Raw genomic sequence first — 22,773 nt, 5'->3', positions numbered from 1 at the left:
CTCTGGGAAATTTTGATGTATTTATTTAAGTTAGATTTTCTTAATGCTATGAAGATTTCACCCTCTGCTTCCATGTTAATCTAATCCGCCCAGATCATTCAAACTCATTAGGAGTGGTACTGTTTTAGATGAAGCTGCAAAGTGGAGAGCAATTTTTTTATGTCCACATCCATATACTGTATACAGTCTATTTGATGCCATATATGCAAGTATAAGCAAATACATTACATTAATTGAAAGGAAGCAAACATGCTTATAGAAATAACTAGACGTGCTTGAATTAGAGTGCAGGCTGCAGGGCAGGTGGGTGTGTCTTGTTCATTCATAAAGTGCAGTGAGTGGTATACCTGTACATAAAAGCAGCAGCACCAGGAGCTCCCACATTGTCAGTCAAGTCAGCCTGCTGCAGTCATGACCCGCCTGACAAGCAGAGTCCAACTCTTTGCGCTTCTGCTTTTCCTCGGCAGGAGTTGCGCCGCTTTCTCCAATGACGCCACAGAGTCACTCATTGGACACATGACTCACGCCACCCAAGACGAAGCACCTAATGAAGATGCAAACCAAGCAAGGAATGGTGGTAGACGGCAGTCTGAACCAATGAGTAATGGTGAGTTCGGCACCTTCATGCACTGGCAAATATTTTAGTGATTTATTGTGTCTGTTTTAAAAATTCACATTCTCTGAGTATTTTATTAGACAATGAAATATAAGCAAATATGTGCGCTCTATAAAAACACATTATCAGTTAACAATACTCGCTTTCGATTGCGACTGTTCATTATTTAGGATGATGTTTATTTTGCAAAATATGCAACAAAAGCCTTTTAAAGTAAATGGTAGAGTTTAATCGAAAAGTAAAAAAACATGGATTGAATAATTGCATATTTAAATTAATTATCAGTAATTTGTCACTTCAACAACAAAATTACAGAACGAATTTGTTGCATTGCATGCAACAAACTCATCAACTTGTTTTTGAGCACAGAACTTGCTTTCTTGTGCTAACACTGTATTTCAAATTTGTTCCAATTTAAAGGACTGTTTTATGCCCTAAAAAAGTTGTGTTTTTACAGTCTTGCTTTTCACTCTCTTTAAGCAACTTTGAGGAAACATAATTTTCATTCAATTTCTAGCTCCCAGCGTGATTTAAAATGAGGACCCTGCAGGCCTTAAGTGGAAGTGGCTCACTAATAATGGGACATTGTGAGTTCTTAGAAATGTTGAAGAAGTGATCGTTTGAAATTGTAAAGACTTGCAAAGATTTAGAGAAATATGGGGCGTAAATCCTGTGCAACACATGGCACAACCGCACAGAGGCCGGTTTAGCCCGATATTGGTAATTTTGCAGGTGAGTGTAGGCTGGCGGATCTGCATGCTGGTGGGTTGCACCGCTGTGAGAGTGATCACAGATGATTTTTTTTTTTTAATTTCCATCAAATGAGGCACGCTAGTCATACATTAGAGTCTCGACATAGGGGAAGTACATCTGTGCTGTGAGGTGGCCATTTGGTACCTGCAGAGGATCGTTTATTTTCCAACCCCCTCCCCCACAGCTGTCCTATGTGCACCCAGTTTGGTATTAGATGTGGTCTGAGCCGTCAAAAGGTTTATAATGACCTTCTGCCACCAAATAACCAGGTATTTGAACAGGGGTGTGTAGACTTTTTATATCGACTGTCACTTAGTTATAGTGTAGAACCTTAGATTCTACACTGTAGATCATTGTACAGATGATGCAGTGAAATTCGACACCACTGCAGATTTCAATCAGAATTCAAACCATATTTTTAATAAATTATTTCTCATCCCGCAGGACCAGACCAGAGCCAAGTGGGCTGCAGGGAGTTGAGATCCACCAAATACATTTCAGATGGCCAGTGCACCAGCATCAACCCCATCAAAGAGCTAGTTTGTGCTGGGGAGTGTCTCCCGGCTCACCTGCTGCCCAACTGGATCGGCGGAGGTTACACCGGAAGGTACTGGAGCCGTAGAGAGGCCCAGGAGTGGCGCTGCGTCATCGATCGAACCCGGACCCAGCGCATCTGGCTACAGTGCCAGGACGGCAGCACCAGGACCTACAAGATAACGGTGGTGACCTCCTGCAAGTGCAAACGTTACACCAGACAACAGAATGAATCAGGACACAAGGACGCTTCAGTGCATAGTGGCAAACAGAAGAGAAAACACAGGAGGGATCAACTCCCTGAGGAGTAGCTCAGACAGATAATGACTAATAATTCAATGATGCGGGTTTGGTCTTAATGCTTCTATTAGTCTGCATCGCCCTCAAAGTTACAAATTGTGTACTGTAGATGTTTGTGTATTAGATCATAAATTGTGCTAGACTTGTAAATTAAGCTAATTTGTTTTTGAAACACACAAGCAATAATTGAATCTGTATTACAATAAACAATATCAGATTTTTTTACACATACACTGTAAAAAATAGGGAGTGATATTTACTTGAAAAAATATATTAAAGTTTTATCACTCAGACATTCTTAGTACATTTTACAAGAGTTTTTGAGTAAATTTATTAAATTAAAAAAAGTCACTCAAGGGAAGTTAGCTTTTACTTTTTTTTTTTTACTTTTTAATGAACTTGTGAAATGTCCTCAAAAACTCTTTTTGTAAAATTTACTTTGAATTTCTGTGTGAAAAAACTTTACTAGATATACACTAAAATAAAACATATGAACAACTTATTTCATTTAGACTTATTAATTCACAGCAAAAGTGTGACTGCATTGTGATCTTTGTATGCTGAATAAATAGTAGGTAATTTATTTTTATACATGAAGCGCATGTCGCATCCCCTTATATGTAACAGTTTGTCCAAAATAAAGAGTTGAATAAGAACTAGAAGCATTTGTGATACAAGCTACAAGCATTCTGTTCCAGCCAGACCGAACCCATCCTAACAGGAACCAACTAATAACAGAGGCATTAGTCTACTGATGAAACGCGCTTTTCATCAGATGTCATACTTTGCTTTGTGAAGCGAATACCTTCACCTTCAGGCTAACGGAGTGGCTTATTCCAGCTGCAGCAACATGTTAAGAGACTTCATTGTCTCGCGCGGCCTCTCATTTTTCTAACTCTGAAAGCTGTGGGTGATGGGACACAGTGAATAGAATCACCTGCGCCGGATAGCAACAGGATGTTTGCATTACCTGCGGAGGGTGGGGGGTGGGGGGGGGGTCATTGTAATGGCTTCGCAGTTTGTTCCCCACTCAGCAACAAGCCACAAAAGTAACGTGAAGTTGTGATTTACGCCGGTGTGTGCTCAAGTCGATACAGGACTGAGGCAAAGAGCCGGAGAAAAAAAACATTCGTTAATAGTTGCAATTATACACTTGTTGGAATTGAAACGTGTCGGAATGTTGCTTTTACAATGGAAACATGCATAGTTTGGAATGTAACAATTTTCTAGATAAAAAAAAAAAATGCTTCAAAACCAACATAAATCATCGTCAAAATGTTTGATGATTCTCTAAAGCGCAGGTTTACAACACATTTCAATGCACACCACATCCTGACATTGTATTCTAGAAAAGCTCCAAATTTGCATGCAGAATTTGCATATAACTAAATAGGAAGATTATCAGACAAACATTAAAACAGGTTGGCTTCTCAAAAAATCAGATTAAAAATTAAATCAGCAGCTGTAAACAAGCTTCACTCGAATAGCACATTTCTATTTTCATGCCATTTTACAAACAATTTTACATGACATTTGAGTTACAGTAACAGAGGGTGCAGGTAAATCATGAAAAGTTCTTCTAATATTGTCAACATGACATTGCTTCTTACAAAAGCCTTTCTGTTCCGTTTTCATGATTAAGTAGTCTGTTTTGGGGATTCAATGCATCAAAGACAGGATGTAAGCAACCTCAAAAAGCCACAGAAATTGCTCTTCTTCAAACAAACTGCAAGGCAAAATAGAATCATACAAAGGCCCGTTTTGTTATTTGGTCAATAGCTTTAAATAGTCATCAAGGAGTGCTTGAGCACTCTCCTGCAGACACACCTGTTACACAGACGCTACAATGATTAAAAAAAAAATTCTCAGCCTACATAATGACAACGACTCTGTGAGGTGCGTCTCGCAGAAGCTTCGTCCGTCCGCGGATCAGCAGTCATTGCTGTATCATTGTCTTGACCTCCAAGGAGGTGCTACAGAAAATGGATTGATGGAATCATGTAATACAACACAATTTATTTATTTATGTATTTTTATTTTATGCATAATTAAATTTGAACTTCTCGATGATTTTCAGACAAAAACGAGTGAAAATAATGAGGTTAGACATCTTCACGTATAGTTTTGTTAAAATTGGTAGAAGTAATTGCAGAAAGAAGCCATGAGTCTCCGAGATAGGCTTCTGTGAATATTATCTGCCTAACACACAGGTGTAGTAATTTCATTTCTTTTTAAAAAATGTTTTAACATTTTTATTTGCTATTTGTTACATAGCACATGGCTCTAAGACCTTCGGAAAAGTGTTTGAATTTTTGTTAAATTCCATTTTTTTCCTTTTGTTTGCAAAAAAAAAACAAACGTGACTTCTAATGTGAGCGGAATGCGTTTATGAAGCGACACACATGCGCATAAAATGCGTTAAGTGACAAGTGCAAAACACGTCACGTGACGAATGTTTCCGAAAATGAATATGAAACATTTCCTAACATGTATTCATTCATTTGTATTATTATCTTACTTTACTTTTTCGTACCTGGAAAGTGTCAAGTGAGTGCACGTGAGAACTGCCCTCAACACAATTCATCATCGTCACTAATCATGACAAGAAAACGCCGTAAATAGTAAAGGCAAGACTGAGGTGGCCCATTACAGAGCACATTAAGGATACAGGGTTTCCTATCCACGAGGCTGACTTATTGTAATACACCCGCGATCCCTGCAGACAGGTGCAGAAAACAACAGCGCTGTTTGTTCCTCATCAGGTATTAGGTGGCGACACAGAAAAGCTCAAAGCGCATCTGATAGCCTTGTCGCTAACGATGATCTCATCCTTCTGTGTGCTCTTGAATTACAGTTAAAAACAAGACAAAAGAGCAGCAACATCTATATATACATATATATATATATATATATCCTGGAGGGTCCTTCTGAAAGAAAAACTAAACCTTATAGAAAATCTTTTTAAGAAAATAATCAATAGATAAAACCAGCAAACACACTAAAAATATTGGGCTGCTTCTCTAACCCACTCACTGGGATTTTATTAGATTTTTGGGGGATTATTTTGACCCAACAGACTAGGTTGAAGATTGGATTTAGGCAGGCTGAAAGCGCTTTTCTCATTTTATATATTGAAATTGAAGTACATATAATGTAATATCCCAGAGTGCAGTGGGTAATTTTCTCGCTTTCGACAAAGCTGTTCGGGTTCAACTGCCCTGACCGGGAATTTTTGCCACTCATTGAATCAAAATTTTGACCCAGTGTCCTGGATCAAATCCTCAACCCTGTTAGATATAAACAACATTTTGGATTTAGCCTTTGGTTAGCTATTTCACCCAATTTGGGTTATTGTTTTCTCGTCATACTGAACGACTTGGTGAAGAAATCATTCAAACGATATTGTCAAAGCTAATCTACGTAAAATTGTGCATCTGAGCTCATCATCAAGATGTATTTTCTTTGTGTGTGCCCATTATCCCGACCTTCATCTTGCCGAAATTTTGCCCAAAGGTGACCCAAGGAGCAAGGTGTCTCCTTACGAGGCTTTCCCAGGGCTGTCTGACAGTTGCTTCATGCGGCGTGAAATAAAACCCACCCCAAATTGGCGTAGATGATGCCATTATTGTTACACTGTTTTTCCATTTCACCTGCAAAATCATCTCCGGTTACCACCCCAAAAAAAAACGATGTTTGTCACATTCGCAGAGAATATTTAAAGAGTGTGTTTTTTAGGGGAGTACCCGAGGGTCATCAGAGTCATTTGATCCGCCAGAATGTTTTCTTGATTTTTACATCTCACAAACCGGAAATTTGAACTTGAGCTCCGGTGCTTCAAGCACCCCCCAGTAGGAGCGGCAATGAGAAGATGAGTTATGACTCTATTGACAGGCAGCCTGACAGCAGTCATGCTTTCTTTTTGTGACAAGGGTCACCAGGCTCCCATGGGAGCGTGAGGTGGGGAAGATGAAGAACAATGTAGTCTGGAAGACAGGCTTCAATAGAAATCCAAGGCATTGCCGAAGGACGTTCATTGTGTGCAACGAAAAGCTGGTAAATCTCCTGTCTTTTGAAAACACATCTTCATCACTCTTCGGTCCCTGATCCTGTTTATGTCTAGAGGTGTGAACATTAAAGGTGACTTTTTATGAAAAAAAAAACAAAAAAAACTTTTGGGTTGCTGCAGTGCCTGTGTGAAAGTGTGAAATTACATAATCAGTTCCCGGGGAAACTAATCCAGGATCATGTTTGCGGAGTTCTGCTTTGCCTTCAACTCCATCCTTCCAGCTCCTCCTGGATCAAAATTCACAGCTCAAACTTCCTCACTTCCTCAAAAGCCTTCTTGACGGACCCAAAGCAACTTGTGCGGCTAGGAAGGCAAAGATTGTCAGCACGGGAGCCCCCCAGGGCTCCGTACTCGTCCCCCTTCTCCTTCAGTCAAGTAACAATACACTCACTCCATCGGTGCTATGAAACTTTATTTGATTCCAAACATAAGGCAGACACCCTTTAACCAATCACAAGTGTGGGCACATTTGAACACCAATGCACTTCACAGAATCACGTTCAATTTACAGATTGTAAACTGCTGCTGTTTCGCAGTGACACTTTGACAGTTTATGTTGGGAAACACATGTTGATAAATTCTCAACTTTCAAGTCAAGTCTGCATTGATACAAAACTCTGACTGATCTTAAATAAAGACGTGTGCGTTTGAAGATTTTTATTTTTTTGTTTTCTAACACACTATGAAAGCCACAACTTAAAACACAGTTGGCGCAATAGCGGAAATAATTGTTACACCAGTTTGATTTATCTCACTAGCTCCAACACATTCTGAACATATAAAAAAAAAGAAGTTACATGAGAGGTAGTTATTTCATAATGTGTTTAGTATTGTGGTTGCTTTAAAAATACCCGATGAGAATATACACGTTGTAACTAACCATATTAATATTTTGTGGACAGCAGTGGTGATTTTGTTTATTGTATTTTATTTTCATTTGAAATTTGCATCGAAAGGTTCTACTTCCGGTTTAAGCTATGTGCTTTTATTTTGAATGTGAACTTCCTGTTTAGTATTGTTCACACTTAAGGTGAATTGACGAAGAGTACGGCAAAAAGTTTCATATGAAGCCTCAGAAAACGGACGTTTATTTTTCTAGCACCCCCTCCGAAGAGGCAAAAGGTGTGTAAACGATGGATATAAGTATTTTGTGTTTGTAAATATTACGTGTTGAATGTGAAATATGTCAGCTAATTGTAAGCATATGTTTTGAACTGTGTTTCAGCTCTTACGGTGATTCGGTTTTAAGGTTACACGGTTATGGATACATCTTGCTCAAAAATAAACCACAAAATCATCAGTAAAGTCTCATCCTTGGTTCGGAGGGCATGCTACACACGTAAATATTCACATTTACGATCCGATCTTCTAAAAATGTGTCGCATCGAGAAAACTAATCACTTAGGTGCCTCAATATATTTTTGTGATTTTTACGGATTATTTGCAAACACACAAGACCACAGATGGATCCAATAATACACCTGAGTTTGTATCCTGAAATTTGAGCTTTGCATTTTAACACTCATTAACCAATAATTTCAGGCCCCCAAAAATATCGTATGATCTTGTATTATCTAATGTTGCGCAGAATATGACAATTCAAATCCTTTTCTTTCTTTTGTCAGGGCAGGTTTTTAACACTGCGTTATGTTAATATTTGGAACCTTACCCCAAAACCCTCAATGAGGAGAGCTTACCTTGCTTGTGTATCTGATATTTGTCTCTCTCCTCAAGAGGCAAAGCTGGGGAGCTCGACTCCCTCCCCACAAATACAAAACTGAGAATAATCCGCTCTGAAATCCAAGAGAACAAATCTCTTTTCACCTGCTGTGCTTCAGATATAATTTGGGGGTGATTTTCAGTATTTTACTCGAACAGTGTTAGTAATCTTCAAAACTCTAAAACAACATGAACTGGTCTGTGATTCTCAAACGGGATCCTCCTGCCACGGATTCTGTTCAGCTCTGCAAATATTTTGTAAGGAAAATATTCACATAATATTGTCTGTGTCTGATAGTTCTTCATTCCTGCGGGCTGGACGGTTCCTGCGATGACGCAGATGGGCAGCCAAGTAGCTCGGCGGGGCAGCCGCCGACGGCAGCCACTGTCTCTTCAGCCCGAAGGCACAACTCCTGAAGGAAGTTGGCTGTCTCCATCACCAGGTCACTCTCATCATCTAACAGGGAAGTCAAGATGATTAATGTGTTACTTTGAGTCAAGGTAGCAATGTTGATGACTATAACAACAACCCAGTGCCATTTCATGCTAGCAGTTAATAGGAAGGCCTTAATAGTAGCGATAAGCAAATGAAGCTTCAAATTTGCTTTACAAACTAGTTTCTCGTATTTTGTGACGAGACTAGATGGCAACATTGGTCTAAAAAGTACATAGACTTGCGATTTCTTAAACGTCTTTATTTAAACCAGGGGCGTTCCTTCCTGTTTTCCATCCGTCCCTGCTTCAACACACCTGATTCAAATAATCCGGATCATTATCAAGCTCTTGGTGATTATCTGATCATTTGAATCAGGTGTGTTGCAGATGGAAAACAGGCAGGACAGCCGCCCCTGAGGAACAGGATTGAACACCCTCTGATTTAAACCAACAGTTCCATCCAGAGGAGTAAAAAAAATACAACAACTGGTTCATGAAGCAAATTTGAAGCTTCATTGTTTCCTTTGGGTGAAACAACACGTGAGCACCTTTCAGCTCTTTCAGCCTTGGGGCATCCCGTTCCAAGTCTGCATTCTGCTCCTGCATAGCCCTGCACATTTTTTTGTGGGTGAACCAGTGGAGCTTCTGGCACGTCAGACTGCAGTAAGTCACCTTCAAGAGAACGATAACAAGCTCAAGTTATTCACTGGTTCAGCATTGTAATTTTTGTTTTAACGGAATTGTACGGCTTGATGGACAAAGAACCAGAAGGAAGAAACCACAGTTTCTGTCCTAGGAACTATTCCTCATTGATTTATCAGATCATGTGTATTTGAAGATCCGGTACCCAGATTTGAGAGTATTACTATGTCGTTACTTACAGATTTACAGAGAGAGCACCGCTTATCAGCACCCCGTTCTCCACATGTAGCACAGTAGTCCGCATCCACAAACGCCATTTGACCCGTCAGTGCTTGAGTTAACACTGAGTAGGCTGTCGGGTCGTTGCCCTGGAAACGAGGCAAATGTACATTTACTTGTTTGAATTTAGCGGTGACATTTCTTTTTAATGTTGACTCCTATTTAATAATGGCCTCGTTCATCTTTCATATAAACACATTTGATTTTGTTGAATGCCCCGTTATATTCTTCACTTACAATCTCTACCGGCGCAATGCTCCTCACCAGCTGCTGAAGCAGTGTCGTCTCACAGTAAGGGAACTTCCTGATGCAGTCTCGAATGAATTTCTCCTGGTACTGTGGGAAGCCATCACTGTCTCTCCCCCTTAAAAGGCTGCGGTCCAGTGATATGACATTTAAGGAAGACCGCACGTGAATTATGACCTGATTTCTGTTCGTCATCTTCGAGTCATTCTGTTATCTTATCCTACTTCACTGTGGTACCAGGTAGTAAATGAAGCTTCAAATCTGCTTCATCAACCAGTTGTAGTATTTTTGGACTCCAGTAGATGGCACTCTCTGTTCAACATTGGGCTGAAAGCACACTGACTTGCCATTTTTTAAACCCTTTATTTAAAGCAACAGTGCCATCTACAGGACTCAAAAATACAACAACTGGTTCATAAAGCAAACTTGAAGCTTCATTTTCCCATCACTAGTACCAGGACTTATCCGTATATTTTGTTTGTATACCTGTATTATTTTTTATAAGGACACTATTTTTGACAGTCCTCACCTCTTCACCAAGGCATCCAATTTGTCATCTCGTTTCTGTAAGAAGGTCACACATTTCTGAAGCACGCAGCTGATGTAATGCATCTTCATGGCCAGAACTTCATTCATGTCTTGCTGCTTGACACATTGCTCGCACAGCAGGTCCATCACCTGGTAACACTTCTCCAGGGCTGCAACGTCCACCAGAGCCGGGTTCTCCCTCACCAGCATGACTATCTATCAAAAAAAGTGTTACATACTGTAAAGGTTTGCACATGTGATGGATGTTAATCTACGCAAGCCACAATTTTATTTATTGTAAAATTGGAATTGGATTTGCACTGACGAAAACAAAACGAGGTTCTGACGGTTATAGTATAAAACTGATAAAGCTGACTGAGCAACCCAGGCAATATCGAAACCCAACAGACCCGAATATTTTTTTTTCTTCGAAAATTAAAGTAAAACTAAACTGCTGCGGCCACAACTCAGAGTGCTAGCCAAAATACGACCACGGCCTCAACTACTCAAACTTAATGAGGACAAGTGCACTAAATGCTGTTGGCTACCCAAAAACTAACTGTACCTTCTTTGCCAGGTTGTCAAGTAACCACTGTAAGCTATGGTGGCGGAATATTAACGTCCTCTAACAATGAACTTTTTTTACTCATTAACACATAAAACGTTGACTGGCAGGTCAGATCTGCTGCCGTGACCCGGATTCGAACCGGGGTTGCTGCAGCCACAACACAGAGTACTAACCACTATACGATCACGGCCGGATGGATGCTTAACTTTTTTTTTCTCTCAAAAGTCGCTGAACGTAGAAGCTAACCTGCTGATTCCAAAATTCCAGTTAGTTTTATTGTAGCACATCATTATTTTTTTTTTCTCCATAACTTACCACATAAACAAAATTCCACTGATCAGCGATAGTAACATTTGATATTTTATTACATTTTGGCAAAATGGATAGGACATTTTTACATTACCAGGGCTCACCTTGACTGGGTTGAGATTGGTTGTCATGATGATCTTGTGCAGGGGTCCTGCTAACCCCGGCGGAAGCTTGGGCTCCCGCTCCGGCCCCTGAGGCCTCGTGTAGTACTCCAGCCTTGCCAGTGAAAAAAAGTTGTTGATGACTGTCACGCAGTCGTGCTGGCCTGCTCCAAAAAAAAAAAGAAAATTCACCGATACATTTGACTACAAGGTGGGACTTAACATTTATGACGTGTGTTTGGCTCACCTACGAACGCTGCCATTTGAGCAGCAGTGCGACCCACAGAATTCACAAGACCTGTTTCGGCCCCAGCGTCCAGCATCATAGACGTAATGTCTGTTTTCCCTGCAGGGTGTAAAAATCATTTAGTAATAGCATATTACACCCGGCGGCATAATAAGTGACGTTTAGAAAATGGTATGTTGTTTCAGTACCAATGACGTCATTGTACGTGACGTACTGACATTTTTTTTTTTTTTACCTGACAAGCCAGCAAACATGAGAGCCGTGTATCCATACTCATGTTGGTTGCAGTTGACATCAGCCCCATGTTGCAGAAGCAGGCGACACATATCGGCTTTGCCCTTATAGGCCGCGTGCATCAGTGGAGTCATCCCGCACTTATTGAAACAAAGTAGAAAAACAAGAGTAGGATCAATTGTGAATTTTTCCCCCTCATTTAACAAACAAATAATTTACAAAAACTCAATTTTGTTTGACATGACTCATATTATTCAATTTCTTTAAGTTATATCACATTTTATTTTGCCTTTGTGGGAGTTGGTGTGAAGCTCTGTCACCTGACTGTGACAGACAGGCGGTTTGAAGGAGCTTGTGTAGTGGAGTCAGTCTATTATCAAAAAGCTCTGAGGGCGACGTCTGCCTCTCATGAGTCATCTCCATATGTCTCTATAACAATGGATCGCACCCATAACACTTGCAGGAAGACTTGTAAAAGAAAATTTATCTTTACTATTTTGCCACAGGAAGCTAATTGAATGAGGCTGGATTATTGCTTTGTTTGAGCTGCAATTGCATTTTAACAATTGGATCGAATTTTACATTGATAAGATTTTAGGATTTTAGCTCACTAAATACATCAACAAAAGGAACTTGAAGCTTATTGAAAACGATTATGGAGCATTGCTTGTAACAATGTAATAGCAACGGTAATAAATGGTAACATATATTCACTTTTTATTCAACCAGATGTTTAAACTTCAATGCTCTACATTTTAAAAACAATACATTAGTCTGTTCATAGTAACCCACAAAGTGTGCTATTAATTATTATTTTATTTTATTTTTTTGCACAGTGCATATCATTTGGAGGATTCATTTATATGCCGTTCCCCCAAATTTAGCACAATAAATCAAATATGGCAGTGCAAGAGTACAATCTAAAGCAGGCGTGGACAAACTACTGCCCAGGGGCCACATGCGGCCCGTTAAACGTTTTAATCCGTCCCGCCAAACTTGAAAAAAATTAAATGAATAAACCTTGTTAATGTTTTATTTTCTAAATACTGTGGTTTTTCAAAGACATGTATATTGTTGTAATGCTTTTGTTCACTTTCATTTAAAATTAAATGTATTTTTTTTCTCCGATGAGGTGAGGTTACCAAAACACTCCATCCATCTGCTCCTGGTCCGGCCCCTCTGTCAAATTTTAGAACCCATTGTGGCCCGCCAATCAAAGAGTTTGCCCACCAGTGATCTGAAGTATAGTAGCTCATAACTGAACATGTATTTTAATTACCACTGTGCATGAAATTTTGTACCTGATGCAATAAACGTGAGGTTTCTCCAGCTCAAGTTGTGATCAATAATTACTCCCAAAAATGTATGCTCAAACTCTTTCTTACTTAGTTCTCTTAATGGTTTGTCCAGGCAATATTTTAAGATTTTTATTCACATGACCAAAAAAAAATCATATGTTTAGTTTTTTCAAATATTTAATGATAATTTGTTTATATCAAACCACAACTTGAGCTTCTCCAACTCTCCAGGAATCAACCCGCAAGCAACTGCTTCAGGTTCTTCCCAGTGCAGAAAACATTTGAATCATATAAATATTGGAAATATTACATACATCATTTGTATACAGTAAAGTATAAATACATTTGGACCGAGAATTGATCCTTGTGGTACCCCACATGTAATATCTGCAAGTGTGAATTTAAATGCAACTGACTGTACAAACTGGAATGTATTTTCCATGTTGCGTTTTATCCTTCTATATTAACACTATACACAAACTGTTTTTTTTTTCTCTTTTAATCTGAAAAAGCATAAATATTTATCATCTGTCTCAGTACCTCGTCCAAACAGTTGACTCGTACGTCTTCACTTGCAAGCATTTCGGCCGCTTCTTGCACATCACCTGTAGACCAAATATATAACGATGTAATTTATGTGTAAAACATAAATACATACAATGCTTATGACATCGTTACATAAAATACAATTTTGTAATTAAAGTTGTTTTGCTACCGTTATAATAATAGCGAAGATAGATTGACAGTGATGTCGATTCTAAATCAAAGGAAGTACTTTTATTAATTTTTTTTATTTAAATGTTGCATTGTATTAAAATACCATACTCCATCTTACAGTCATTATCATTAATGATGCCATGAGAAGCAATAAATAGTTAGAGTTCATGATAATCATAAACACTGACTTAACATATTGGTATTTAGATGAAAACACTATGAAGACATAAAATATAAAATATGAAAGTACCTGCAAAGGTTTTACTTACCAGCCTCAATCACTTGCAAAAGTTTCCTCTCAGTTGCTGTAAGTTCGCCCTTGATAGGCACAGCCATTCTTAAATTCTGGTCGGATATGATTTATGCTCTCTTCAGTCAATGTGAACAAACTGCTCAAACTCTAATAAGAACTGTTCCGAAAAGACCTGATGAAGGGCAGGAAATAAAGTGTACTTGAGAAGGATGAGCCATTCTTGGGTCATACCATTAGCAGACAAAGGGGGAGGCATGTGTTGTCATTTGCAAACGAATACGTCCTTGGGGGTGTATACTTGCGCAAGCACTACATTTGACTATTGCATGATACATTACACAATAAAAACAAGATATGTACTTATATTTGTATCATATCCATCTTATCAATTTTTGGAAAAGGCCTTTGATAAATAAATAAAACAGAGCAGCAAGCAAGAACATAAAATGTGTTCACTGACGATTCACTCGCCCACTCAATGGTGGTGTGTGTGGTATATGTCTCCATGCAGTCCAGGACATTTGTTTTGTACTGCTGCCTTTCACCTTCAGTTATCTGGGAAAGGCGCCATCTCATTGTCTTCCTGAACAGGACAAGAGGAATTGAACCACGTACCTTCTGCCATCTAGTGGAAGAGCATTTCATTCTTATTGTCAGTCTGTTGCTGACAGAGAGAAAGCTGAACAAAGACACATAAACCCAAATTCCATTGAACATAGAAATTGTAATATATATATATATATATATATATATAAACAGAATACAATGATTTACAAATCATTTTTAGCCTATATTGAATCAAATATGCAACAAAGGCAAGATATTTTTTCATGTTGGAACTGATGAACCCGATTTAATTATTTATTTTTCTGCAAATATTCTCTTAGTTTCAATTTGATGCTTCCAACATTTTTCAAAAAAGTTGGGACAAAGGTATAAATATCCAACGAACAGTCAAGGCCGAAAACCAAGGGTGAATGTCCATGACCTTTGATCCCTCAGGCGGTACTGCATTAAAAACTAGTATCATGTAAAGGATCTTCCCACGTGGATTTAGCAACATTTGAGAATACCACTGTCAGTTAAAACAGCGCGTTGCTACATCTGCAAATGCAAATTAGAACGCTACCATGCAAAGCTATATATCAACACTCAGAAACAACGCCGGTTTCTCTGAGTCGGAGTTCATCTATGATGGACTGACGCCAAGTGGAAAAGTGTGCTGTGGTCCGACGAGTCCAAATTCAAAATATTTTTTAGGGGATTTGGTGTGTATGCTTGTCTCGGCAGTCTCCATAAGTTTGGACACAAGTCGTTTTTTACTCATAAATAAATAATAAATGCTATTCTGCATCATGGTCGCATAAGTGTGTACGAGCATTATTTTCTTCCAAAATGTCGCTGCTCACTATTTCTGGAATTCTTTAAGCACTTTTGTTGCACAACAAATATAGAATGTAAAGAGCATGACGCAGTCAGTGATGCACTTCAATCGCTTTATTACCATGTGTTGGAACAGAATGCACATTCAATCCACAGATGCAATTCACTAGTTTTATAATTTATTTATTTATTTATTTACGTATAATCATTGGCAATTCAAATAATCAATGACATATTGATTTATTGAATCCCATATTGAATTAATAAATGAAACCGTTCTTTTATGACACTTTTATATTATTATTTAATGGCGCATTTAATTATTTATCTAGTTGAATTCCATATTTATTGAAATGAAACAATTAATTAATGAATAACAATTATAATAAAACATTTCATGGTGTATTTATTTTTAAATTTTCAGTCCTCCATACTAAACAGCTCTCCTAATGGTTTTAAGTTTTATTCAGAAGATATGGATTACTGAATAGTGCATGTGCGCTTGGCTTGCGCTCTTCTGTCTCCGCGCACCGCATGAACCAAATGATGTATGTGGCTCGTAGCGATGGAGATATGTTCCACAATGTCTGTCAGCTCTTTTGATGGATATTTTAAGGAAATAACAGGCCTGTTCGGTCACCAAATAAGCGCACTGGATGCTCCGCCCTGTTTGTGTCTTATGCTATCAGGACGTCGAGTTGTAGAGCAAACGTGAATTATAACCAGAAGTACTTTTAAGCTTCAAAGTAAAAGTAATTTATTTCGGAGGAGAACTATGTTACGTACAATAAAAAGCTATCTATAATTTTATCTTCACGTGTGGCAAATAAAAAGCTCTGAACGAGCGAATCCCATTATTGAGCATTTATATATCATGCCTGTGGGTCTCACTATTGTGCATCAATTCTTTATCTTTATTTTGAAAACGAATTGTGCCACTTCCGTTGTTATTTTTGTCTCCCCCATCGTTTACGGAGCCCTGACGCTGACCAACGTTTCTAGGTTGGACCTTTTGCCGGATCGCCTCACATCGCTGCTAAAATACTCCACGGAGACGTTTAGGCTTGTCCCGATATAAGCTTTTTATTTAATATACCTCTATTTGTTATTTCTTGTTTATTCTATTGTGCAAAATGGGTTGCGCTGGATTCACCTGCTCCAAACACTCCCTGTGCGCGCTCAACATCCTCTACGTTGTGAGTATCCAACACATCACACTGCACCATATGGATGATGTCATTGCTAAATGACTGAAGTTTCAAACGATGCGCGTTCTCTCTCCCGGGAAGGAGTAAATATAGAAATGGGAAAACGTCTTGTGATGAGGTCACGAACTTACTGAATCAATTATTCACCGCGGAACCTTGTCAGATGCTCAGTGTGTGACGAGGGCAACAAAAACAGTACAGGGCAGAATCAGCTTTCTTCGATCCTTTCCTCCCATTAGCCCTTTTACTGAAATTTCAGAGGATATCCTGCCTCTTTATCTTTGTCTGCACTCTCATCCTCTAAGAGTTGCTTGTAAGAAACAATGCAGGTCAAATGTTTTGCTCTAAATGACGTCAGATTATTAATATGTATGTTACTGATGATTCGTGATTTGCAGTCAACTACAATGATAAGCTGCTGAGAAAACCTTGAGAATGAGTCAGGGTAGGAAGATAAACAGCTGCATGACGTTTGTTTCCGCTGTGCCACTTGGCTGCTGGGTTCATTATGACTTCACCTAAACTCTTGTTGTGGACATTGCACCTGCTCGTGAGCGAGTAAAGTGCACGTCTGGGAACATTCACCTGGAACACTTACACTCACCTTAAAATGACGCAATAGCTGGTTATGGGTCAAGCTGGAAGGAATACAATGAAAGTGTACTCTGAAATTGTTCGTTTCACACATTTGCAATGAAATGTCAGTAAGTTACGTTAATATTGGGATAGAAACAAGGTTTCTCTGTTTTTCCACACTCATTGGGTGAAATTAACTCTAGTTCCTCATAAACAAATGAAACAGGTTGGTAAAGAAACAAAAATGTTATTTAAAACTCTTTTTTGGAACATATTTAAGAATAAAGCAAGAATGATGTCATGTAAAACAAGCTTTTTGTTACTTTAGCCGCATTTTATTGAGGTTCTACTGTCACCATCACACTTTTTTTTTTTTCAAATTTTGAGACATGCTTTACTTTTTACTTCGAACTATTTATTTAATTATGTATTTATTTTGGGTGGATAATTTTGCATGTTTTATGTTGACCTAGATTTACAGTCTTGCAAAATACCGTTGATGCTCCTTTAATGTATTGATGAAGAGAATGTACGACACGTTTCATTTTTTTTTTTTTATAGGAAGAATTCTTTTAACACGAAGCTATTCGTTCAAGTCATCACTTCATGTTGTACATGAAGAGTGGACCAAATTTTTGATATCACAATGTTTTGTATCATCGACTGACTGTAGTTGTTCAACTTCCAAGTCCAATTTAATATTACGCTCAATATTCTCGACCAATGAAACGTTTTATCGCGTTGTGTCTCCTTTGATAAACATTTAGCTCGACTGTTGCTCACCACAGAGTGATGAGTCATCAAAAGACATCCTGATTAGTGCATAATGCTCACAGTTGTTATTTTGTTTTTGACTGAAAGTCAAGTGAAACATTTTTTTTTGTAACAGTATGTTCTGTGTGCTCCCAGAAGCCTAAACACAATATTCTGATTACTATTTTGTTGGAGAAATAAGAATTAAGCATATAAATTCATCACTTTTCATCCATCTCAAGGTGCTCCAATTTTGAGATTTTCCCGCTTTCCGGTGTCGACTGAAATTGAAATCAATATTCTCTTGAGCTCGTGTTGCAAAAATCACATGACCAAACTCAGCTGTGACATCCGCAATGCGAGCCCAAAGGCACTTTGACGTCAATTCCAGTCGTCAATAGAGGGCAGTAGAATGTCATAATGATACATTAAATATAAGATGAAAATAGTATTACCAATGTAATATCAGTGCGTGATTTCCGAATAACAAAACCACACTTCCACATTTTCTTGGATTGTCCCTCTCGCCTGCAGATGGTGAGCTTGCTGATGATTGGAATCGCAGCATGGGGCAAGTGGTTCGGTCTGGTCTCCAGTTTCCAGGTAGTGGGTGGCGTCATAGGAGTTGGCGTCTTCCTCTTCTTTGTTGCGCTGGCTGGCCTCATCGGTGCGATGAAGCACCACCAAGTCCTCCTCTTCTTTGTATCCTTCACATGTCTCGCACCCTTGTATGTTGTCTACACCCTCGGTCCAAAATGGGAGTCACTCATCCTGCAAACAGCGCCCAGGTACAAGCTGGCCCATATTTAAAAGTGCTGCATAGCAGCGAACCAGGAAGTAAACCGCATTTCCTGCCGGCTGGCGTATTAATATTTGCACTCTGAAATCACTCAGCCAGCCCCTTTTCTGTTACTGCAGATGCATCTTATAACTGCAACACCACTCTGGAATGGAACATTTTTCAATTTGTGGGCGTGTTATGTCAGGTAACCAAAAATCCCCAAATTACATCCATCCTCTATCTTATTTTGTCACAATTGGAATGGAATGGTAAGCACAAAAAATGCCCTTTTCCCAACACAAAGCTGCTCTTGTCAAAAAGTTTCACTGCATTGTTATTTTGCTCGATTACTATGACACATTCCTCTTCCGTTCCGTGGAATTCAATTGTGGGATGCGCTGCTTCTTGCTGATGTGATGTCGTATTCTTTAAGCACATCGACACTGCTTTCATCATTCCACCTCAATGCTTGGTCTAAACACAATCCAGAGAAAAATAAGAATATCATCTGGAAAGGTTGAATTAAGAGAATTTATTGTCGTGTATTTAGTACAAGACATGGGTGTAATATTCCATTAAATAATCACTACAAATTTGCTGAGTAATCGTTATTCAGAGGATGTTTCCATTAATTGGACGTGTGCAATATGAGCGAGCGTGGCATCAAATTTCACGGGCTGCACAACATATTCAAGTCAATACAGAGCTGTTTTCCATTCTTGCAGGATGTTTTTGGACTGTGTAATGCCTGCGATTGTTCCTTGACTCAGAATCTTAGTACATGATCATCCTGTTCATGGTGTTTATCGTGCAGTTCTCCGTTTCCAGTGCCTGTCTGGCTATCAACAAAGAGCAACAGGTGAGATGAAAATAATTAGTGCAAAGAATGCCATGCTGCATTCCAGACCGCTGTGAGGTAAGAAATTTCTTATATGGGACTTTCAAGGTTTGGCCTTATGAAAAATAGGATAACTTTGGTAAAATATGAAAAAAAAAATGGTGATCAACTCAAAAAATATGATGCATTGATTTATACTGGATAGAATCTGACTGTGCAGCATTCTGAAACACAGAAATCTGCTTATCAGAATCAGAATCAGAAATCCCTTTATTGTCATTGTACTCAAGTGTGCAATTGTTGTGCATTGGAAAACAATGACCGAGCCTGTTAATGAATCTGTCGAATTTGTGTGATAGAGCTTAACTTGTTGTTTTATAATCACTAAATTATTAGAATAATTGATTCTAAAAAATATTTAACTCATTTACTGCCATTGACGGCTAAAGACGTCAAATATACATTTTTTTTTTTTTTTTTTACTTGGCTGGTAGTGAATGAGTTAATGACGTGCTGATGTGGTCTCCCAGGATCATCTACTAGAGGTCGGCTGGAATAATTCCCGCAGCACCCAGAGGGACGTAGAAAAGAGCCTCAACTGCTGTGGCTTCCGACAGGTCGACCTCAACGCCACCTGTGATGCCGTACGTTTGGTTCCTTGCTCCTCTGACATAGCAACAAGTCAAACTTCATGTTTTTTGGGTTATTGCTATATAAAGGATTTGCAAGTTGGTGCGCTTTTGAAATCCTAAACACCCGTCGACTCAGTCAGCTATCAGCTTTGTGAGTTCTTGTCCTTGTTTTCTCCTGTAGGCCTGCTTCCCCAATCACTCCTGTTTGCCTTGTGCTGATAAGATCCAGGAACATGCAGATGAAGTCTTACGCTTTGTGGGAGGGACTGGGCTCTTTTTCAGTTTTACTGAGGTGAGCCTTGACCAATATTCAGCAGCAACATGGATAAAGATAGTCAAAGTTCCCTGTAGTGATTATAAAGAGTTGGTTGATTTTCAAAACAAATTTTTCATGACGATCGCTTGTAGACTTGAGCAGTTATTTTGTATCCAAAATATTTAATGATTGGTTGTAATCTAATAATGTGATGAGCTGTTGAATGACGTCACTGATGAGATCCGCAAAATAAGACAACGTTCACTCCAGGGACGTTCAGATTGGTGATCAATTTTTATTTTATTTTATTTTCTTTAAGGGACGCCCAATTGACACTAACATTGGCGCTTATAATAGGTTTGCATGTAAAAATCAATACTAAAGTTCACCCCCTTAAAAGGATCTGTAGTGATTTAAGTTTTTTTTTAATGACGAGATTTACGACAAATAGTCACGCCCCCTTTTGGAGCTCGGCTTGTTATTTTTTCCGGTTTCAGCCGCCTACGACACAGCAGGGGAAGCACGCGTGGTAATATTGCTCGCCTTGTCAGTTCTGTTGTTTAAAACGACGATCAATCGCCACCAAAATGCAAATGCGCATTCCTAATCTTGTCCACTTCAACTTGTGTAAGTTGAAAAACGTTCTGCAGAATAGTTTGGATTTATTGACATCAATCGTGAGCTCATCACTGCCACAAAATCACAAATATTATGCCACTTCCACAGGCTGAAGCCAACAAGAGCAAGAATGCGCACACGAACCCCGACTGGTTATATTTTGGACATTTAGCATTGCTAAAGTTGTGTCAAGTGTCTGCTGACGGGCATGGATCTGGAAAAAACTGCGAAAAGGTTCATTTGCATATGCCAAACGGCGAATTGTATTAGCAGACGTTAACCAACTATGTGTATGATGACACTGCAGTCTTGCTGCGTTGAACGAGCAACTTCAGTGTGTTGTCTTTTCTTCTTACTTCTCTTAATATTGTTTGTCAAGAAGGCAGGGCCTTCCTAATTCTGTGTGACTTTAATTCCGGTAAATGTTGGTCAAATTTAGAATAATGTGGTCGAAACTCAGGAATGTTCAACTATAGTGGTTCCATAAAGAAAACATTTCTAAGCACATGCCAGTTTTATAATGATGGTTATCTAAATGTCATTGTATCCTGTTGTCAGATTTTGGGCGTGTGGCTCACATACCGCTACAGGAATCAGAAGGACCCCCGAGCGAACCCCAGTGCGTTCCTGTGAAAAAGCCAAATTCAGTCTGGACCGGACCTTCCTTTGGGCTTGTAAATACACGGCAATACGAATTTAATGAATGGATGTTTTTTTTTTTTCGTTTTTTTTTTAAAGATTGGATCTTATCACTGTGGTAACTGAAATGTCTCTTTCTGGAGAATCCATTTTTGTCTCTTACACTGAACTTTGCCGTCACTACAATTAAACTGTACACTGTATAAGAGCATTTTTTTGTTTGTTTAGAACTTTATGCCGTTTATTCCGAAAGTGTTCACAGATGCTCTTTTATCCTTGTGCTATTGTTGATTTGAAACGTGTCGCACCGAATGCAATAATCTGCACAAACCTATATTATACTACGACTGACTGAATTATTATTTAAAGAATATCTGAAAATGCTGTGAGGAATGAATGTGTGTGATCTTGTGTGTGTTTGTGACTGCATCCTGTGCGTATTTGGCCTTTTGCATGTCTTTTTGTAAATATAGTCAGAACCGCATTGGTAATTCCGTAAATCTACCATTTGAGACTTTGTACTGTCAAACCACAATAAAACACCGAAGGAGTCAAATATCAGCTAGCGTTATTCTTTTCCTGTTTGTCTTGTTTGGTGCCTTCTTTTTAAAAATGATTAACTTCATGGTAAAACTCAATCTTAATTATAGGAACTAAAAGTATCGCCTTAACTTTTACATTGGCATAATTTCACTTAAATTGTGACGAGGAAAATTGTTGGTACTCCTCTGTTAATGTAAGAAAAAGCCACAGAAACAGTCCTGTAAAAAATAATGGGAACCATTATTTCATATTTTGCTGCAAAGCCTTTTGAAGCATTCAGTGCAATAAAACAAAATTTCAACCCTTCATGAGCAATCAATTCAATAGGATTCAGAACATATTGCAAGAGAGCATCATTCATGTTTCACGGTAGGGACAGTGTTCTTTTTTTATTATGTTTCACTTTTCCATTTGTGAACATAGAGCTGATATTCCTTGCTGAAAAGTTACAAAAAAAAGGCGTTACTGATTTGATATTTTCAACAGTGGGCGTCTCCCTTGGTCATCCTCGATGCAGGCCACTTTGGCTCAAACGACAGATGGTGCAACTGACTTTGATTTATCTTGACATTGGAGTTCGCCTTTAGAGGAAGGAAACCTGATTCTAAAATATTCAGGATAGTGGCCCTCGATGACTTGGACAAAACGGCGTTCGAATATGCTTAATTTCCTCATTTCCATCTGTTTTAATTATTGAAACA

General features: G+C 38.8%; 3 protein-coding genes and 1 non-coding gene across 5 annotated transcripts; 2 read left to right on the top strand and 2 right to left on the bottom strand.

The window, feature by feature from the left end:
* The first annotated feature begins 411 nt into the window (after window positions 1–411).
* On the top strand, window positions 412–2,269 carry sostdc1b (sclerostin domain containing 1b). Its single transcript, XM_088319399.1, has 2 exons — window positions 412–607; window positions 1,814–2,269. Exons 1-2 carry the CDS (start codon window positions 412–414, stop codon window positions 2,212–2,214), a joined length of 597 nt encoding a protein of 198 aa, XP_088175525.1. The 3' UTR covers window positions 2,215–2,269.
* A 5,353-nt stretch (window positions 2,270–7,622) lies between these two features.
* On the bottom strand, window positions 7,623–14,105 carry LOC148321197 (ankyrin repeat and MYND domain-containing protein 2-like). Of its 2 annotated transcripts, none has more exons than XM_088319029.1 (10): window positions 13,862–14,105; window positions 13,416–13,480; window positions 11,579–11,717; window positions 11,344–11,442; window positions 11,100–11,260; window positions 10,120–10,334; window positions 9,582–9,717; window positions 9,305–9,433; window positions 8,972–9,095; window positions 7,623–8,445 (listed from the first exon to the last, which is right to left on the bottom strand). In XM_088319029.1, the coding sequence occupies exons 1-10, from the start codon at window positions 13,926–13,928 to the stop codon at window positions 8,291–8,293; spliced, it is 1,290 nt and encodes a 429-aa protein (XP_088175155.1). In that variant the 5' UTR covers window positions 13,929–14,105; the 3' UTR covers window positions 7,623–8,290. The 2 variants fall into 2 exon arrangements, with proteins under 2 accessions (XP_088175155.1, XP_088175156.1); XM_088319030.1 differs by having other exon boundaries at window positions 9,609–9,717.
* Window positions 10,805–10,876, bottom strand: trnah-gug (transfer RNA histidin (anticodon GUG)). The gene has a single exon. It is a non-coding gene; the product is annotated as a tRNA-His (tRNA).
* Window positions 14,106–15,811: 1,706 nt separating the features above from the next.
* tspan13b (tetraspanin 13b) lies at window positions 15,812–22,085 on the top strand. Its single transcript, XM_088319031.1, has 6 exons — window positions 15,812–16,424; window positions 18,300–18,467; window positions 19,325–19,405; window positions 19,915–20,028; window positions 20,198–20,308; window positions 21,449–22,085. The coding sequence occupies exons 1-6, from the start codon at window positions 16,362–16,364 to the stop codon at window positions 21,521–21,523; spliced, it is 612 nt and encodes a 203-aa protein (XP_088175157.1). The 5' UTR covers window positions 15,812–16,361; the 3' UTR covers window positions 21,524–22,085.
* Window positions 22,086–22,773: the final 688 nt, after the last annotated feature.

Source organism: Idiotropiscis lumnitzeri, chromosome 16 (genome assembly GCF_059441095.1).
Source record: "Idiotropiscis lumnitzeri isolate Australia: NSW breed Sydney's pygmy pipehorse chromosome 16, RoL_Ilum_1.0, whole genome shotgun sequence".
In the NCBI taxonomy this organism is placed as follows: Eukaryota; Metazoa; Chordata; class Actinopteri; order Syngnathiformes; family Syngnathidae; genus Idiotropiscis; species Idiotropiscis lumnitzeri.
This window is presented reverse-complemented; position numbering and strand designations above follow the sequence as displayed.